This window comes from Leopardus geoffroyi, chromosome E1, assembly GCF_018350155.1.
Source record: "Leopardus geoffroyi isolate Oge1 chromosome E1, O.geoffroyi_Oge1_pat1.0, whole genome shotgun sequence".
Taxonomy (NCBI): domain Eukaryota; kingdom Metazoa; phylum Chordata; class Mammalia; order Carnivora; family Felidae; genus Leopardus; species Leopardus geoffroyi.
In genome coordinates this window covers 43043920-43060936 of record NC_059330.1, presented here as the reverse complement: position 1 = coordinate 43060936, position 17017 = coordinate 43043920, and the positions used below count along the sequence as shown (strand labels likewise).

Below are 17017 nucleotides of genomic sequence, written 5' to 3'. Positions count from 1 at the left end.
GGTGTGTGTTTCTTTCCATATACCTGCACAGGATAGCAACCTTCCCAGAGGATTCTGAGTATAGAAAGCATTCCCCACTGCCTCCTTCAGCAGCCTGAGGTCTGGGCCTAAGGGTGAGCTCTGCTGCTTACTCCGTGGCCCCATCTCCCACCAAGGGCCTCTGCTCCTGAGTGGGTGAAGAAAGCATCCCACGTACAGGCCTGCACCATCCTTCTGCGGCCTTGGGCAGAGGTTGCTAAGAGTCCTGCTGTCAGGGAGCATGTTTAGCGGCCCCAGGTCTCAGGTGAGGCTCAAGGCTCAAGGCTAAGCCCCGACCGCTTGAACCCAGTACAGTCTTCCTCCAGCTCCAAAAGCCCCACTCTCAACCCTATTCGTGGCTTTCCTTTCCACTCATTTGGGTTGTGATGGTTCAACACAGGTTCACCTCTGTCTCTCCAGGAAGATGTGGCTGGCTGAATGAATTAATAGTGTAAATAAAATTATAGCAGTCTGTGTTTAACTTGCTTCTCAAAACAAACATGTTAAAGGTATTTAGCACATTTTGAGTAGCGTGTAAATAATGCTGCTAATTTCCAATGAGTCCTCGCCGTTCTGGGGGAGCAGCCTCCCCCTCTATCTGGTGAGCCCTGCCCCACTCAGTTTGGACTCCTATTTGGAGGAATGGAGACAAGAACACAGAAGAGGCGCCCTGGGTCCTGCCCGGCTGCAGGCATCTCACAAAACTTTGCGACCTTATGAGGTATAATGAGGAAAGAGACTCAAGAAGGTTAACAAAACGTGCCCAGGGTTAGACAGCAAGTGGCAGGGCCAGGATTCGGACCAGGGTCTGGTTCTTCGCATAACACCAAGCTGTTTGCCTTTAGAAGTAAGTGAACAGGCATTTCTTTCTGCGTGCCTGGGGTTCCCGCCTCTCCAATTAGTCTTAATGAGTTTTTTCCCCCCATGCTCCATGATTCCCACAGAAGCAGTCACAGCTCCACATCTGTAGCCCCCAGCGGCCTGGCGTGGTGCCTTGACCTTAGGAGACCTGGCTGAGTGCTGTTGGATTCAAATGGAATAACTTGCGCATTTCCTGGGGCCCTCACATATATTATCTCATTTGATGGTCACCATCACCCTTGCAAGCACCGGGGCAGCAGGCACAGGACAAGGCGGCTGGTAACGAGGGCCAGAAGGGCAAGCCTCACACAACAGGGTCCATCGCACGAGGCAGAATTTGCCTAGGCTGGGGGCAGCCCGCAAGTGGAAGAGGTCACTCTTGACAAGGATGTTCTGCAACCAGCCATTCGCTCAGCAAACATTTGTGGCTCCATGGTGCAAGATATGCTCTCGGGTGACCCATTAAATGTACAAAGACTCTGCCAATGGAGTTAAGCACGTGTGGCTCCTGCCCTCAATCACAGGAGGTCGGGCTGGGAGTGCTCGCTGCACGGTGTCCCGCTGGCCAGGAGGCAGCCTGGCTGGTCTCAGCTTTGCAGGGAGCTGGCCGGGGCTGAGGGGGCAGCGAGCTGACAGCCAGCTCCCAGCTGACCTCCGTGGGCGGCGATGAGGCTCTGAGATTGGATTGTTCTTACATAAAGAGAGTCATCCTGGAGACACGGCAGTCAATGGCCCCCCCATCCACTGCAAGCCCAGCCTGATCTAAGGCCCCTCTTCCTGCTTCACCTGGCGTCTCTCACCTTGGGGTTCTGGGCAGAGCCCCTCACTCCACTTCTGGGAGTTTAGAATACTCTCTTCCCAGGCCCTTTGCACGCATCTCCTTGCCCACCTGAGGCCCCGAAGCTGGTGTCTGGACCCCACACTGGGGTACCAAGTCCTGTCCGATTCAGAGAACCAGGCTCAGTGCCAGGAGCTGCAGACACAGAACAAGACATTGTCCCTTCACGCAGGGAGTCGGGATGGTGCCTGTCCCTTTCACCCAAGTGTAAGCCCAAACCTCCTTCAGTGTTGGGACCTGTCAACAGGAGGGACCCCGCTTTTTCCCCTGGGTCCTCCCACCCCCAGCCATCAGCTCGGCCCCCACAGGGGACTTTGTCACCAGAGGGGGTGGGGCATGCTGCTAACTTAGCAGTCCTCCATCTCAGGCCCCTGCTCATCTGTCTCCCAGTTTTCCCAGGAATGTCCCTCTCTGGCTCTTAGCTAAGCTTGGGGGATCCTGGTTCCCAGACCGAATCTAGTTCATGGTTGTCTTCCCCTCCTCCGTGGTTCTTTTGTGAAGAGGGACCTCGGAGGGCTTGGGATGGAGGTTGTAGGGGGAGGAAGCGACCAGAGTCCCCCCCCCCCCCAGGGCCTGGAGACCATGGCTGTATTTTCTAGCTCTCCTTAAGTGTTCCCTTCAACTCGCCTACAGCCTTTCCACCCCTGTTCCCTGGCGCATCCTGTCCATTTGGAGGACCACTGGATTGGAAATAACAGGCTGCCTGCCAGCCCTCTCCTCCCACCAGGGACACATCTGGCCCCTGCCTCTCACCCTCCCAGAGGGACTCAGTCAGGCAGGGAGACAGAGGGGAGCAGGGAGCAGAACAGATCGGGGAAAGCAATTAAAAAGCAGGTCTCAGGGTTAGACGCTGGAAAGTGGGGGGCAGGCTGAAGTGCCCGGGAGGGTGGGGAGAGGCGGAGAGAGAAAGGGTCCAAGTTTATTAACCCCAGGGCCGCAGCCTGGCCCCTGGGTCTGTGAAGGTGAGTGAGCTGATGCCTCCAACCACGAGCTGACAGCGGCCAGGAAAGAGGAAGGGGAAGGAGTCTGGGGGTTCATCCAGGAGCTGGGCCACTTCCCAGCCACAGGAGTTGGGCACTTCTCACCAGCCGAGCTGGCTTGGCACAGGCTGACAGATGACAGGAGAAGGAACCAGCCGGGGCCTGAGGTAGCCATTCTCCGGCTAAAAGGGGAGACAGTCCCTGCCCTCAAGGAGCTCCTGTCTGACGGTGAACCATGAGCACTTGCATCAGGGAGCTCCCATCCAAGAAGAGAGGGTGTCCTGAGGGACCATATTGTTAGGGAGACTCCATTCTGATGGAAAGATAAAGGTCCTAACATCAGGAAGCCCCTATCCATGGGGCCCCTCTCCTTGGGGAGCCTCAGGCTGAGGTGCAGGAGAGACCCACTCCGATGGGACATGTTGACACACTAAGATCTTCTCACAGTGGAGCGGGCGACTCTTGATCTGCGGGTCGTGAGTTCGAGCCCCACGTTGGGTGTGGAGCCTACTTGAGAAAGATAAAATAAAATATAAAAACACCGGAGCCTCTCAAGCCAATGGAGTTGTGGGCCTCAAGTCTACGGCTGGGGAAGGGCAAGGATGGAGGGACAGAGCCCCTGGGGGGAGTCAGGGAGGCGGGAAAGCAAGCTGGGAACTGCTACTCCGGGGTAGTTAGAGGTAACTCACACCTGTCACCTGGCAGACCCAAAGCCACACACAACTCGTGGTCTGGGGGCAAATGGTGTTGCCTCCTATGCTCTCTTCACTGGCTGGTGCCCCCTGTGTCCTCTCCATACTCCCAGGTAACTGTCCTGGGGAGGTACCTATACACTGTCCCTTCCCCACCCCTCTAGGGGTGCCATGCCAGCGCCCCCTGGAGGACCCAGCTCTGGCCCCTCTAGGCCCGCCCCATTGCTAACGTGTAAATAGGTAAATAACACAGGGACGTGTTATTAAATGGAGTCTATGGTTTGTAGAGCAACTGCTGTGTCCGGCTTTCACTGACTTTATCCTCACAGCCACCTTGGAAGTAAGTGCGGCGAGTCCCCATTTTACAGGTGTGGAAATGGAGACTCCGAGAAAGTTCATGAAGTCATCCAAGATCACATAGCCATTGAATGCCCATGGCCTTGCTCTCCTCTAGAGGGCACTGTCATAGCAGTTAGAAGCAACTCAAGAGAATAAATGGAGTGATCCCTCTGGGTGACACAAATGTGGGTTTTAGAAACTCTACCTACAGCTGTGAGACCCATGTTCTCCCCTCTGCGGCGCCCTGCTGTTTCTTGAACCTGGGCAGCTGCGCAGTGCCATCTAGTGGCCACCAGGGCCTGGTTCCCTTCCTCGGGGTCGGGGCCCACATGGGATGGATGGACTCAGTAGTGGCCAAGGAGTCCACCAGAGAGACCCAAGTTCTCTTCATCCCACCCACGCTTGCTGACTGCCATGCTGTGCCAGGCACTGAGAACTGGGCAGGGGCACAAGGAGAGCCAGTGGGCAGCAGTCTAGTGGCTTGAATTAGAAGCTGGCAAATTTAGAAAATGCTAGGCATCTGGTGTGTGGGTTGAGGCCAGGTGTGCTATTGATCTGTCCCAGGAGGCACTTGGGCCCTGTAAGCAGGAGGGCATCCTGGCAGATTCTGACACAGGGGAGGGGCATAGGGGGTGGGAGACCATCTTGTCCCCACCTTGGCTTGAAGTGGGGGCACATCTTGGCTGAAGGCCCTGCAGAGGGACATCCAGGCATCCTCTCTCCAAGGCCTGCAGCTTTCTGCTGTCTATCCAGAAATCAGTCTAGGGATTGGCTTGAGGTTTCGGATGGTGAGGCCCTTAGATTAGGGAGGCAGGAGAGGAGGGGCCGCAGAGATGGGGCCTCAGCCAGGCCAGGAGGATGGGAGTAGTGGGGGATGCTGGGAGCTGCATGTGTTTGAAGCAACTGGGCTGCATAGTGGGATCTAGAACAGAGAGAGGGAGAGAGAGAGGCGGGGCGGGGGACGAGTGTGTGTCTAACAATAAAGCTTGGGCAAATGAATGCATACAGTGGAGAGCCATGCAGCTGTTAAGATGATGATGTAGATAAATATTTATTGATATGGAAAGATGTTCACAACATATTGCTGAGTGAAAAAAAAACAAATTACAAAATAATTTGTACGGCATGAGCCCACTTGTAAAAAAAAAAAAAATTTATAGATGTGGGGGGAAATCTGGTAGTGTTTATTATCTCCAGGTGGCAAAATCATGGTTAATTGAACTTTTTCGTTTTGCTTATCTGTGTTTTCTGATTTTTCCACGATGAATGTGTGATATAAAATAATGAAAGTTTGGCAAATGACCACAACCAGCCTGATTCTTGTGTGGACATCTTCGGATGGTTAAGGGCTGGGCGTGGGGGATGGGTCTAGGGTCAGATGGAGGTTGAAGATGGAGTGAGAAGCCTGGGTGACACAGGTCCAGGGCAGGTGGCCGAAGCGGGTGAAGGGGGGCCTCCCTCTGCTGCTGCCCAAGTGCTGTGTCACACACACACAGGTGCGATTCAGTGAGCCTCACTGCCAAGCCCTTCCTGCTCTTGTGACATCTTTTCCCTCCAAGATGGCTTTGCACTCCCTTCAACTAGATTTTACTGGAACGGAGAGAGAAGTCCGCACACTGTGACTTGCCCGGCAAGCTGGAAGGACAGCCGCTCCCAGACACAGAGAGTAGTGGGGACGAGGGTTTGCCCTCAGTCTTGTTCTTCTTGTAATGTCCCCTGACCTTTCCCAGCTCCCCAATCCTCAGCAGGATCAAAAGTCATGGGGCGTCCCCTCCTCAAGATTTCCCTCCCCATGTTACTGCTCAGGTCCAGGATCAGGTGTGGCTGAAGACTTAGGGACCCTCGCCTCCCCTCTCTGTGCTGGAACTCACAGGGGAAACCTCGGCAAGCAGCCCATAACATGCCCGAATGGAGAGCATCTACCCAGTGTGGGGTAAGAGGCATTGCCCGGACTGGAGCTCAGGGGTGTGAGCGGGCTCTGGGAGCTGGCGAGGGGGCAGGCAGCCAGGCCTTGTCTACAGAGCTGGAGACCTGGCAGAGCTGGACTGGCCGCCCCCTGCCACCCCAGGGCTTTCTCCTTGTGCCCACTGAATGACTCACCTTGGCACAGACACAATAGTCAGGGGTGGGCACAGAGCCTGCTCCCCACTGCACCCCAGCCCCCTCAGATGCTTCCGAGAAGCTCTTTGAGCTGGGGGCTTGGGCTGTACTCTGCCTAACAGCCTGGCATCTTGGGATAAAGACAACACAGCCCCCCAGGGGCTGCCCTCTCTGAGTGGCGCCCTGACCAGTGGTGGAAAACAAGGCTCTATTCAGCAAGTGCCCAGGAGAAGGGATCAGAGGCCCAGGCATGGGCATGGGCATGGGCAGCAGGGGGGTGGGGAGAGGAAGGCTGCCCGCTTCCCAGAAGTCCAAGGACACAGATGAGTGAGGGGCCTGGGTGAGGCTCTGGCCCTGAGGGATCAGAACAGAAGCGGGGGGGGGGGGGGTGGATCTGAAGCGTCAGGCTATAGGGCGCAGGCCCTGGGCTACCTAGTATGGGCCCAGCGGCTCCTGGGTTCCCAAACTGACCCATCCCCAGAGACCTTTCCCATCCTTTCAGCCAGATGCGTGGGAACTCGAAGGAGATAAATCTCCAATGTGAAAATGAGGTGAGGGGTGGCCAGAGAAACAGGGTGATGTAGGAACAAAGACAGGAGCCGGGACAGCCAGCTCATCCATAACTGCTTTGTGCAGCTGTCAAGGCCGGCTCCGGGCAGGGGTGCAGAGAGGCTGAGCAAGGGGGACAGGAGTCCGGTGGGACTGAGGCAGGAGCTTAAGTGTGGCCCAAGGAGAAGGCCAGGGAATGCAGCCTCTGCCTCTCTTGCCCCCTTGGGGCTTCCACGTTCCCTCCATCACCCCCCCCCCCCCCCCCCACTGCTAGACAGGGACTTTCACTGACCTTCTAGACAAAGGGCTGGTGTCCAACTCCAGCCCACAGCCCCAGACTTTCAGGGAAAGGGGAGAAAGCAGGAACGTGGGACGCCTGTGTTCCGAGGGGAGGAGTCCAACAGTCTGCTAGGAATGGGGCTAGGCAGGAAACTGTAACTGTAGGCTGCTTCTGGAGGCTGTGGAGGAACTGGGTTTGTTCTTTGCCAAAGTCCCAGCACTTAGCGGCCACTTGAAGCAGGAGTGCCGAGTAGGGAAGGCCTGGGTTATGGGATCTCGGAAGTGGAAAGCAGGTCAGAGGTCATCTGGTCCAGCTCTTTCTTGGACCACTTTCCCAGAGAAAGGGCCTCCTCACCCAGTGGTCAGGGCCCCAGACCCAGCATCCGGCCCCAGGCACTGCCCACTAGTACCTCTGTCTGTGGCCGGGCTGGGGCTGGCGTGCCCAGGAGGCCCTGCCTCTGGGCACAGTGACCTCGGTGGGGTGAGAAGAGCTCTCCCCATGGCCGAGCTGTCGCCCAGCCCCTCCCCCTCAGGCTATGCCAGGGGGCGTTGCCAGGGGCAGCTTGGGCGGTGCCGGGCCGGCCCACGCCTCCATAAAGCCCTCGCTTCCCAGGAGCGGGCAGAGCTGGGCCAGCATGGAGAGGAGACGGGTCACCTCAGCCGCTCGCCGCTCCTACGTCTCCTCCTCGGAGATGGTGGGGGGAGGCCTGGCCTCCGGCCGCCGCCTGGGGCCGGGCACCCGCCTCTCCCTGGCTCGGATGCCGCTTCCGCTCCCGGCCCGGGTGGACTTCTCCCTGGCCGGGGCCCTCAACACCGGCTTCAAGGAGACCCGGGCCAGTGAGCGGGCAGAGATGATGGAGCTCAATGACCGCTTCGCCAGCTACATTGAGAAGGTGCGCTTCCTGGAGCAGCAGAACAAGGCGCTGGCTGCGGAGCTGAACCAGCTGCGGGCCAAGGAGCCCACCAAGCTGGCCGACGTCTACCAGGCTGAGCTGCGGGAGCTAAGGTTTCGGCTCGACCAACTCACCGCCAACAGCGCCCGGCTCGAGGTCGAGAGAGACAATCTGGCGCAGGACCTGGGCACCCTGAGGCAGAAGTGAGGAGGGGGTCCAGGGAAAGGAACCACATGAACAGGGAAGATGCCCCCCGCCAGCTCCAGCAGGAGTGACTGCGGGCCAGCCGGGTCTCGGGCAGGGGGCTCTGCCTCCATGCTCCGCGGCCCCTCTGCTGCCCCACCTCTAGGAGGCGAGGGCTGTCCTCGCTCCCCAAGATGACCGGAGGGCCCTGGGAGGGGGCCTAGAGTCTCAGGGACCTGATTCCCAAAGACCTCTTTGCACCTCCTCACTGGGTGGGGAAAGACCCACCCAAAGACCCCTTTGCACCTACCTCCCCACTGGGTGCACTCTCAGCACCTCCCCACTGGGGCAAGCTCTGTGGGAAGAGTCAGGGACCCCACAGGCAGGGTCTCTGCACTTCATTCACGGCAGGGCCTGGTGGCCTTGTGGAGCCCAGGTCCGTACAGAGGAGGAACAGGAAGAGAAGACTGGTGCGCACTAGGGGGACTGGGCTCTGGGGGAAAGGAGGTGAGGGAGAGAGCAGGCAGGCCTGGCTTCAGAACACAGGTGATGCTGCCTGTCACCTGCTTATGACCCTGGTCAGGCCACTTCAGCTTGCAGAGATTCTAATAAAACTCATTTCCAAAAGTCAGAGGAAACCCCAGGGACACGGTGTTTTGCTGAGCTGGCAGGGCATGCGTGTGTGCCCTCAAGTGCAGGAGGATGAGCGTGTTTGTGCATGCGACAGTGAGTGTGCGCCGGCAGAGGGGCCTGTGTGAGCAGGAGCAGGTGCACCAACCTCGATAAGGCACCTCAGTAATGAGTTAAAGCAAAGGCCCTTGTCTGCTCACCCTCCTGGTCAAGGCTCTGTCTAGGACCCTCTGTCCCTCACTTCTCTTGCCATTCCACTGGTCCTGGGGGTGGGGGGAGGGGGTAGAGGGTCTCTCTAGCAGCCACCTCCAGGGAGACTGGGGCAGGGGTCCAAGATCCTCAGAAGAGCCTGGACCCAGGAATGTGTCCCCTTACCCCAGGCTCCAGGATGAAACCAACCTGAGGCTGGAGGCCGAAAACAACCTGGCCACCTATCGACAGGTCAGGGGGGTGGGAGGGGCAAGGGAGGGGGGTAAGAGGTTGAGGGCAGCTCACCCAAGCACAGCCCCCAAGCCCAGCCCTCCAGAGCAATGTGCTGCTCTCCCCAGCCACAGAAGGTGGGATCAGACAAGGCTAGGGAGTGGGGAAGAGGAGTCTGGGGTCCCAGCAGCCTTTTGCACCCTCCCTACTCCAGGAGGCAGATGAAGCCACCCTAGCCCGTCTGGATCTGGAGAGGAAGATTGAATCTCTGGAGGAGGAAATCCGGTTTTTGAGGAAGATCCATGAGGAGGTAAGGCCAACACCGAGGTTGAAGCCGATGGAGACAGAGAGGGTGAGATTGAGAAATACACAAAGACAGAACAAAAGTGAGAGAGAAAGAGAGAGAGAGAGAGAGACAGAGAGACAGAGAGGCTGAGGAGACAGAGACAAGAGAGCATCCTCAGCCCCTGGTAAGATTCTCACACACTCACCCCACTTGCTGAGAATTATAACAGGCCTTGTCTCTCTCATTTTTTATTTCACTACAGCCCCGTGAGGTAGAAACCCTTCCAGTACTATCTCCTTCTCACAGAGGAGGAGACCGAAGCCCAGAGAGGTTAAAGAACTTGCTGAGGTCACACAGTCAGTCTCTCTGACATCACCCCCACTGCCACCTGTCTCCATTTAAGTGAGAGCTATTCATTTTTAAAAGACACCACTGAGCTCTGACTTCAGATTACGGATTAGGAATCCACGACTCCATGGAACCTGGAAACCCACAGGCACACTTGCAGTGCTCCTGCCTGGCCAAACCTGGGAGGGGGACACCATGAGGCCCCCAAATGACCCTCTGCCTCACCTAGCCCGTGCCATGCCACTGCCTCTAACTAGGACTGTCCCATTTCCCTTAGCCAATGTCAGGGTCCACGGGGCAGGCAGACAAGGGCATAGCATTGTGGGGAAACCCCAGCTGCGGCCTGGGCCCAAGCCCTGGCATCCCTTCTCTCATCCTGGCCAGGAGGTGCAGGAACTCCAGGAGCAGCTGGCCCGGCAGCAGATCCATGTGGAGATGGACGTGGCCAAGCCGGACCTCACGGCAGCCCTGAGAGAGATCCGCACGCAGTACGAGGCAATGGCGGCCAGCAACATGCATGAGGCAGAGGAGTGGTATCGGTCCAAGGTAGCCCTGACTGTGGGCCAGCCTGCCTCCTCCAGGCAGCCCTCCTGGCTCCATACAAAAGAATGGGGGAATGGGGTGGAGAAGGCTGGGAGAGGATCCTCTTCGGGTGATTGACCTTCACCAGAGAAGTGAGGTGACTTGCCCAGGGCCACACAGACGTCATAACTTCCAATAAGTACTTATCATGACTGTTATTATCATTATTACTGTTCCTGCTACTATTATTGCTAGCCAACATTGTTGTGTGCCAGGCCCTGTGCTTTGCAGGCATTATCTTACTCACTATGAAGAAGGTACTATTCTTTGACAGATGAGAGAATTGGAGTCCAGAGAGATTAACTAATTTGCCCAAAGTCACACGGTTCCTAAATGGTAGAACCGGGTGTCTAACCCTACCCATTGCCCTTGGGAGCCTTCATTCTTGATGCCTCTGCTGTGTCCTGGGTTACTGAGTATCCACTGCCTGTCAGCACTGCCCAGGACACAGAGACATGTTCGACCAGGGAGATGTGATGTGCACCCAAATATGGTGTCTAGAGAGAACACTGCTGGGCAGAGTTTATATGCGGGTGGGTGGATATTGTCAAAGGGAGGGCATTTGGGCTCGGCAAGACTGGCAGCCTAAGGACCTGAAGAGAAGAGGGAAGGGGCATTCTGAGTGCAAGAAAGCACGGAGGGGCAGTGGCCCGGGGATGCTAGTCCAGGGTCCAAGCTGAGGAGTATCAGTGGCAGAAGCCAGTGGTGGTTCTGGGCAGGTCAAGGCCTGATGGAGCCATGAGAGCTTCACTCCAAGTTGGGGGGAGAGAGGGCTATTAGAACCGGGGTTCTGCTCACCAGAACCCCCTGTCCACAGCAGAGAAGGACAGGGTTCAGGCTCCTGGATAGAGCTGCCAACCCAGGAGATTCTGGATTCTGTGGCAAATACCATCTGTTCAGTCGTCCCCTGCCCAAGCACTGTGCTCAGTGAGGGAGACCTACAGGGCGTTGTGTGCCCTCCCTCCCTGGGTCTCCATCTATGGGAATAATCCCACCCAGAGCCAAAGTCCTGGGGGAGACCTGGACACCAAGCCTGGGGTCCTGCCCATCTCCCTGATTTCCCAGAGACCATGCCTTCCCACCCGCCCAGACGTGCGCCCCAGACGTGCAGCCCAGCTGCGCCTCCGCTTAGGATCCTCTCCCCACTAGTTTGCAGACCTGACCGACGCCGCAGCCCGCAACGCTGAGCTGCTCCGCCAGGCCAAGCACGAGGCCAACGACTACCGGCGCCAGCTACAGGCCTTGACCTGCGACCTGGAGTCCTTGCGCGGCACAGTGAGCGTGGGGCCTCAGCGGGTGTGGGCAAGCCGGAGGGGGGGTCCTGCAACCCTTGCAGCCTTGCAGCCTGGAGAGAAGGGCCAGGGGCGGGCACCAGGACTGAGGGCTGGAGCTCTGAAAAGTTACTTGGCGGGGGGGGGGGGGGGGGGGGGGGGGGGGGGGGGGGGCGGGCAGAGGCAGGGCAGGGGTCCTGGTTGGGATGGGTGGGGGTGGTGTGACTCTACCCCGAGGCACCAGCCCGCTCCACCCACAGAACGAGTCCTTGGAGAGGCAGATGCGGGAGCAGGATGAGCGCCACGCGCGGGAGGCGGCAAGTTACCAGGAGGCACTAACCCGGCTGGAGGAGGAAGGGCAGAGCCTCAAAGACGAGATGGCACGGCATCTGCAGGAGTACCAGGACCTGCTGAACGTCAAGCTGGCCCTGGACATCGAGATCGCCACCTACAGGAAGCTGCTGGAGGGCGAGGAGAACCGGTGAGCCCTATAGGGAGTCAATCCTCCCTGCTGCCCCTCCCTGGTCTCTCCTTGCTCCTTTCAGGGACTGCCTTATACAGCCTGCGTCCAGGCCCCTCCTATCCCCGTACCCAGCACAGTGCTGGCCTAACACACAGTTATATTCCATAAATGTTTGGTGAATGAATGAATGGATTCAATTCAATCCATGAGATCCCAGGGCAAGGACTTGGGTCACCCCCCAAACTAAAAGGCTCGCTCCCCACCCTCCCAATGAAGACTGAACTTCTCTTCCCTCGACTGACCTCTTTTGCCTCCTCGGAACTTTCTTCACCACTTCCTCCTCCCTTCTGCCATCTTCTGGGCCTCCACTGTCCTTCCAAAAGACATGTTCCCCTCCCAGACAATACCCCAGCCCCCTGCAGACTCTTGCAGCCCCAGAGAGCATGTTGGCTGCTGGGGAAAGCCAGGGGATGGGCGGAGCCTTTCCTGGCAAGGAGAAGGGCCTCAGGCTGTCACGATAACCCTGGACTGGGACCTGACCTGGGGATGACCTTGGGTAGCCCAGTCACTCTTCTCCCTTTGCTGTCTTTCAGCATCACTATTCCCGTGCAGACCTTCTCCAACCTGCAGATCCGAGGTCAGTAGAGCAGGGCCCTGTGGGCAGGGTGTTGGATTCCCGCTTCCTGCCCTGTGTGGGCTGCTGCTCTGGCGTGGGGCCAAGGACCAGGGCAAAGGGGCCCAGGGGGCCTTCATAATTCACCACAGAGCTTCCAGCCAGAACACAGTATCCCAGGGCATTCCAGGTGGGGCCCGCAGCTGCTCCTGTCCTGCTCTGCCCTGTGTCCTGCTCCCTAACCCTGCGCCCCATCCTATAGCAGAACTGGGTGAAGGTCTCAACTTCCGTCCTATCCATAGATCCCTGAGCAAGCTCTGCCCATCTCAGTGTTTTATGTTTATGTTTTTGTTTTTTTAACTGCTTGTCACTACAGGGGGCAAAAGCACCAAAGAAGGGGAAAGTCACAAGGTCACAAGACATCTCAAAAGGCTCACAATACAAGTTATACCAATACAGGCTCACCAGATTGTAAATGGAGCCCCGCCGGCTCTCGGTTAGCAGCCTGCCTCTCAGACACAGTGCTTTTCTCAGCTTGTCGGGGAACAAGCCTCACCAAGCCCATTTTCCCTGCCCTCTCGGGCTTCCTCCTCCCAGGTTTTTCCCTAAAGGGCCAAGCTTGTGTCATTTTCCCAGCAACCTCAGTGCCCAGCCCAGGACCTGGCACAGAGTAAATGTAGGTTAAACTAGCAGAGCTGGCTGGTGTTCAAAGTGATATGTCCTCTGGTGCTCAGATGAGATGCTCTGGGGCCTCTGAACAAACGCCAGCTTCTGCCTTTCCTCTTCCCCATCACCGGGAGGCCCCTAGGGTCTTGCTGTGCCCAATGGCCAGGTTCTCTGCTTGATTCGTCTGTCCCCAAGGCTCCATGGCTCAGCTCAGTGCTGATTCAGCCCAAAAGGATCATTTCCCCCTGGACTGCTGCTCTCGTAGTGGATAAAGTTTTATGCTCCCTGCTCTTAATTTTAAATATTAGTGTGACATGTTACATTTTCCTCTCTGGGGGGGGGGGGGACCTAAATGACTTCTTACTTGTAAGTGGCCCTCAAATGATTCTTGTCTAAGGAAAAAAAAAATCTGCTCCAGAAATTTAGGAACAGTAGATATGTGTATCCCCCAGGGCTTAGTTCAGTATCAGAGGTTTAACCAGGCAGAGTGGGTCGTCGAGGTAATATTGCCAGGTGCCAAACAGTAAAGGGTCAGTAGGGCCCAGAGAATTGGCAGAGGGAGGTAGAAGAGAGGAACAGGAACGGGAAAGGGACCCACGAGTATTGAGCACTAATAACATGCTAGTCACTTAACATACATTATTTCAGTTAAAGGACTCCTCATTCCCACCTAGAGAAGTAGACCCCATCATCCCCATTTTGCAGATTAGGAAACTGAGGCTGGAAGAGTTAAATTAACTTGCCCACAGTCTTGTGGCTGAGCTGGGACTTGAGCTCTGGCCTGCCTGATTTCAAAGCTCATGTGCTCCTTCCTTGGCACAGTGCTGGGTGGTCAGAAAGCCAGGTGCCAGGTGACGGCTTGCAGAGGGACTGAAATGCAGCCAGGCCAGGAAAGTGAGCAGAGCACTGGATGGAGCAGCCAGGCCTTGCTTAGCACCATGGGGACTCTGGGGGTCTTCATCTCCTTTGAAAAAGCCTAGGCCCGGGGCACCTGGGTGGCTCAGTCAGTTGAGCGTCCGACTCTTGATTTCAGCTCAGGTAATGATCCCAGGGTCATGGGATCAACCTCCACATTGGGCTCCACACTGAGTGTGGAGCCTGCTTGCATTTCTCTCTCTCTCTCTCTCTCTCTCTCTCTCTCTCTCTCTCCCTCTCTCTCCCCCTCTGCCCCTCTCCCTGGCTTGTGCTCTCTCCTCCTCTCTCTAAAATAAAAATAATATTTGAGGAGCGCACCTGTTGGGATGAGCACTGGGTGTTGTATGGAAACCAATTTGACAATAAATTTCATATTAGGAAATAATAACATAAAATTAAAAAAATAACAATAATGAAGGATCCTAGGCCCTCTCTGCCTGGTTGGGATAGACTTTCATACTCAATCCTCATGATTGTGGGTTTCATAGAGAAGTTGGGGGTAGGGGAAAATGTCTAGTGACACAAGAGCCCACAGGCCTCTTGTCCCCATGTCTGCAGAAACCAGCCTGGACACCAAGTCCGTGTCAGAAGGCCACCTTAAGAGGAACATTGTGGTAAAGACCGTGGAGATGCGGGATGGAGAGGTAAGGAGGGCAGACCTGAGATTCTGGCCCCATCAGGCTCTGGCTGCCTCCAGGAATTTTCGAAGCCAGGCTTTGGAAAAAAGCCTGAACTGGCACAGAGAAGGTTCTCAATCACTCGGAAAAGCTTCCCAGGGAGGCTCTGGAAGAGGGGAAGGAACCTGGATGTAATTCAGTTCCCTATCCCTTCCACTGGCAGTTCTAGGGAGCCTGGGTGCCTAGGCACTGACGGGTCTTCCCCCGTCTCACCCTGACTCAGATGCCCCCAGCACCAGGCCTGGGGGAGAGAAGAAGAAAATTAAAGTTAGCAGTTTTCACTCCCATCTTTCAGTTTCCAGCTTGATAAAAGGAACCCGCCAAAGGAAAGGGAAGAGGGGATTTGGCATAACCGCCTTGCCATCGTGCCAGCAACGTACTGGCTAATCTTACCATACCAGGCCACCATGTGCCAGGCATGGTGCTAAGTGCTTACAGGTGTTACCTCATTTCCTGACAACTGCATGGGAGAATTCTGGTTCCCAGCATAGAAAAGAAAGACCCAGGAAAGCTGGGGACTTGTCTAAGGTCACATAGCCTAGCGGTAGTGGGCCTGATGTCTGTGTGGGCCCCTAACTAATGTGCTGTGCGCTTCTCTGTCCCCTGCAGGTCATTAAGGAGTCCAAGCAGGAGCACAAGGATGTGATGTGAGGCAGGACCCCCAAGGTGGCCCCTACCCCATAGTGTGAGAGGCCTGAGCAGGAGATGGGATTGCTGTCCCCGTCTCTGATAGCTGATTTCCCCAGACCCGAGTTCCCACCCACCCCAGCTGTTCCCCTCATCCCTCGGTCTCTATGCCAGCTCGCTGCCCTAAGCTCTGTCAGTACTAGGCCTGCACCCCCTGCCCCCTGCACCCAGTAACTCCCACTAACAAGGCACTCACCCCAAAGGGTGAGCAGCTTGGGTTGGAACTAGGAGGAAGGAGAGAAGTGGGGGAAGGTAGGGGCCCCAATAAATCACCTGGATTTCCCTACTCCCCATTGTCATGGCAACTGTTGGCGGAGCCAGAGGTCCCTGAGGGTACCTGGGAAGTGGACCTTTGAGTGTCCTCAGGCTGCTGGAGAAAAAGGAGACCCTGGGACAGGAAAGGGAAATCCCCACAGAGGTTTCTTCTTCTAGACTGACCCCGAGCAGTCTGAGAGTGGGTGGGGCCATCCTGCCACCTGGAGTAATCACCGAACAGAATACCTGGCCTGCCCAGATCCCAGAAGGGCCTCCTGGGTGATGATTCAAGTGTCTCAGTCCCACTGAGCTGCCACGTGGGCACCCTGTCGGCATGCCATGGGCATGTGGGAGCTTGATTCTCAGGACTTGGGGGATCTATAGTGTAAGTGGAGAGGGAAGGGGTGCTGAGAAGGAGTAGAGGGGAGCTGCTTGACCTCTAGGTTGGGTACAGAGAGGTCAAGCCCAGGAGTCCTCCCTCCATAATGCTGGAGGGGAGGCAGGTGGAGATGTTGGAGGCCATTGGGATGATGCTAGACATCAGAGATGGGGGTTGTGGATGGCCAGTTACACTTGGCCTCTGGGTTGTGGGAATCAAGGAAGTGACTCATCCTCTTGAAAATGCTGAAATAAGAGAGAGGGGGGCTGCTGGCCCCGGGGGCAGGGCACACCTTGTCCCAGTTCTAAAGGCTCCTTTCTTGCTGCATAATCCCTCCACCCAACCTCTAAGCCAACGCTGCTGCTGCCTCCAGACCCCAGCAAAGGCTGCTGAGTGAAGCCACTGCCACATATCTGACATTCTCCACCCTCCAGTGACCCACTGCTTTTCCCTAACCCAAGCGCCTTTTATCAAATACAAAATGTATCCCCATATTGTAGGTAGCACCCTATTTTATAATTTAGAAAATGGGAGGCATGAGCAGAGTAAAGAACATGGTTTGTGTTCCTGCAGTCTGGAGGTGGGGCTGTGCAGGGCAGACACTTCCACCCAGAGCACCTGCACCGCTCCATGGGAAGATTGGGGTTGGGGTGGGCAGGCACAGGACTCTCTGTGTCCGGAAATAGGGCCGAGAGGGCCTGCTCCAGTGTCCCCCTCACCCTGTTAAGGCCAGAGAAGTGAGAGTCCCTCCCTTTTTCTAAGACCTGGTGCCCTTTCCCCCTCCCTCCCAGCCACCCACTGTTGCTAACCTTCAACCTTGAGGGCACCATGCAGCCTTTAGTCACTGAAGTAAATAAAGACATTTGCTATGTCCTTCCCGGGAGTGGACTTGGATCTGTTCAGGAGAGGCTGGGGCTGGGGGAGGGGGCAGGAAGTAGCCTTGGACAAGATTCAACTTGCTTCTTATTACTGATCATCTTGAGACCCCAAACCCCATTTGTGGCAGCAGCCACAGGACAAATCCCACCTCCAATCCTGCTCCACATGGCAGCCCTGGTGCCCTTCCCCCCTCCCCCCTCCATCCCTCTACCCC

The 17017-nt window shown here is 56.5% G+C and overlaps 1 protein-coding gene across 2 annotated transcripts; it reads left to right on the top strand.

Moving 5' to 3' along the window:
• The first annotated feature begins 7274 nt into the window (after positions 1-7274).
• On the top strand, positions 7275-16797 carry LOC123603839 (glial fibrillary acidic protein). 2 transcript variants are annotated; one of them, XM_045489200.1, is made up of 10 exons: positions 7275-7752; positions 8743-8803; positions 8997-9092; positions 9801-9962; positions 11148-11273; positions 11530-11750; positions 12326-12369; positions 12722-12841; positions 14485-14570; positions 15213-16797. In XM_045489200.1, exons 1-10 carry the CDS (start codon positions 7292-7294, stop codon positions 15252-15254), a joined length of 1419 nt encoding a protein of 472 aa, XP_045345156.1. In that variant the 5' UTR covers positions 7275-7291; the 3' UTR covers positions 15255-16797. The 2 variants fall into 2 exon arrangements, with proteins under 2 accessions (XP_045345156.1, XP_045345157.1); XM_045489201.1 differs by lacking the exon at positions 12722-12841 and having other exon boundaries at positions 7276-7752.
• The last annotated feature ends 220 nt before the right edge of the window (positions 16798-17017 follow it).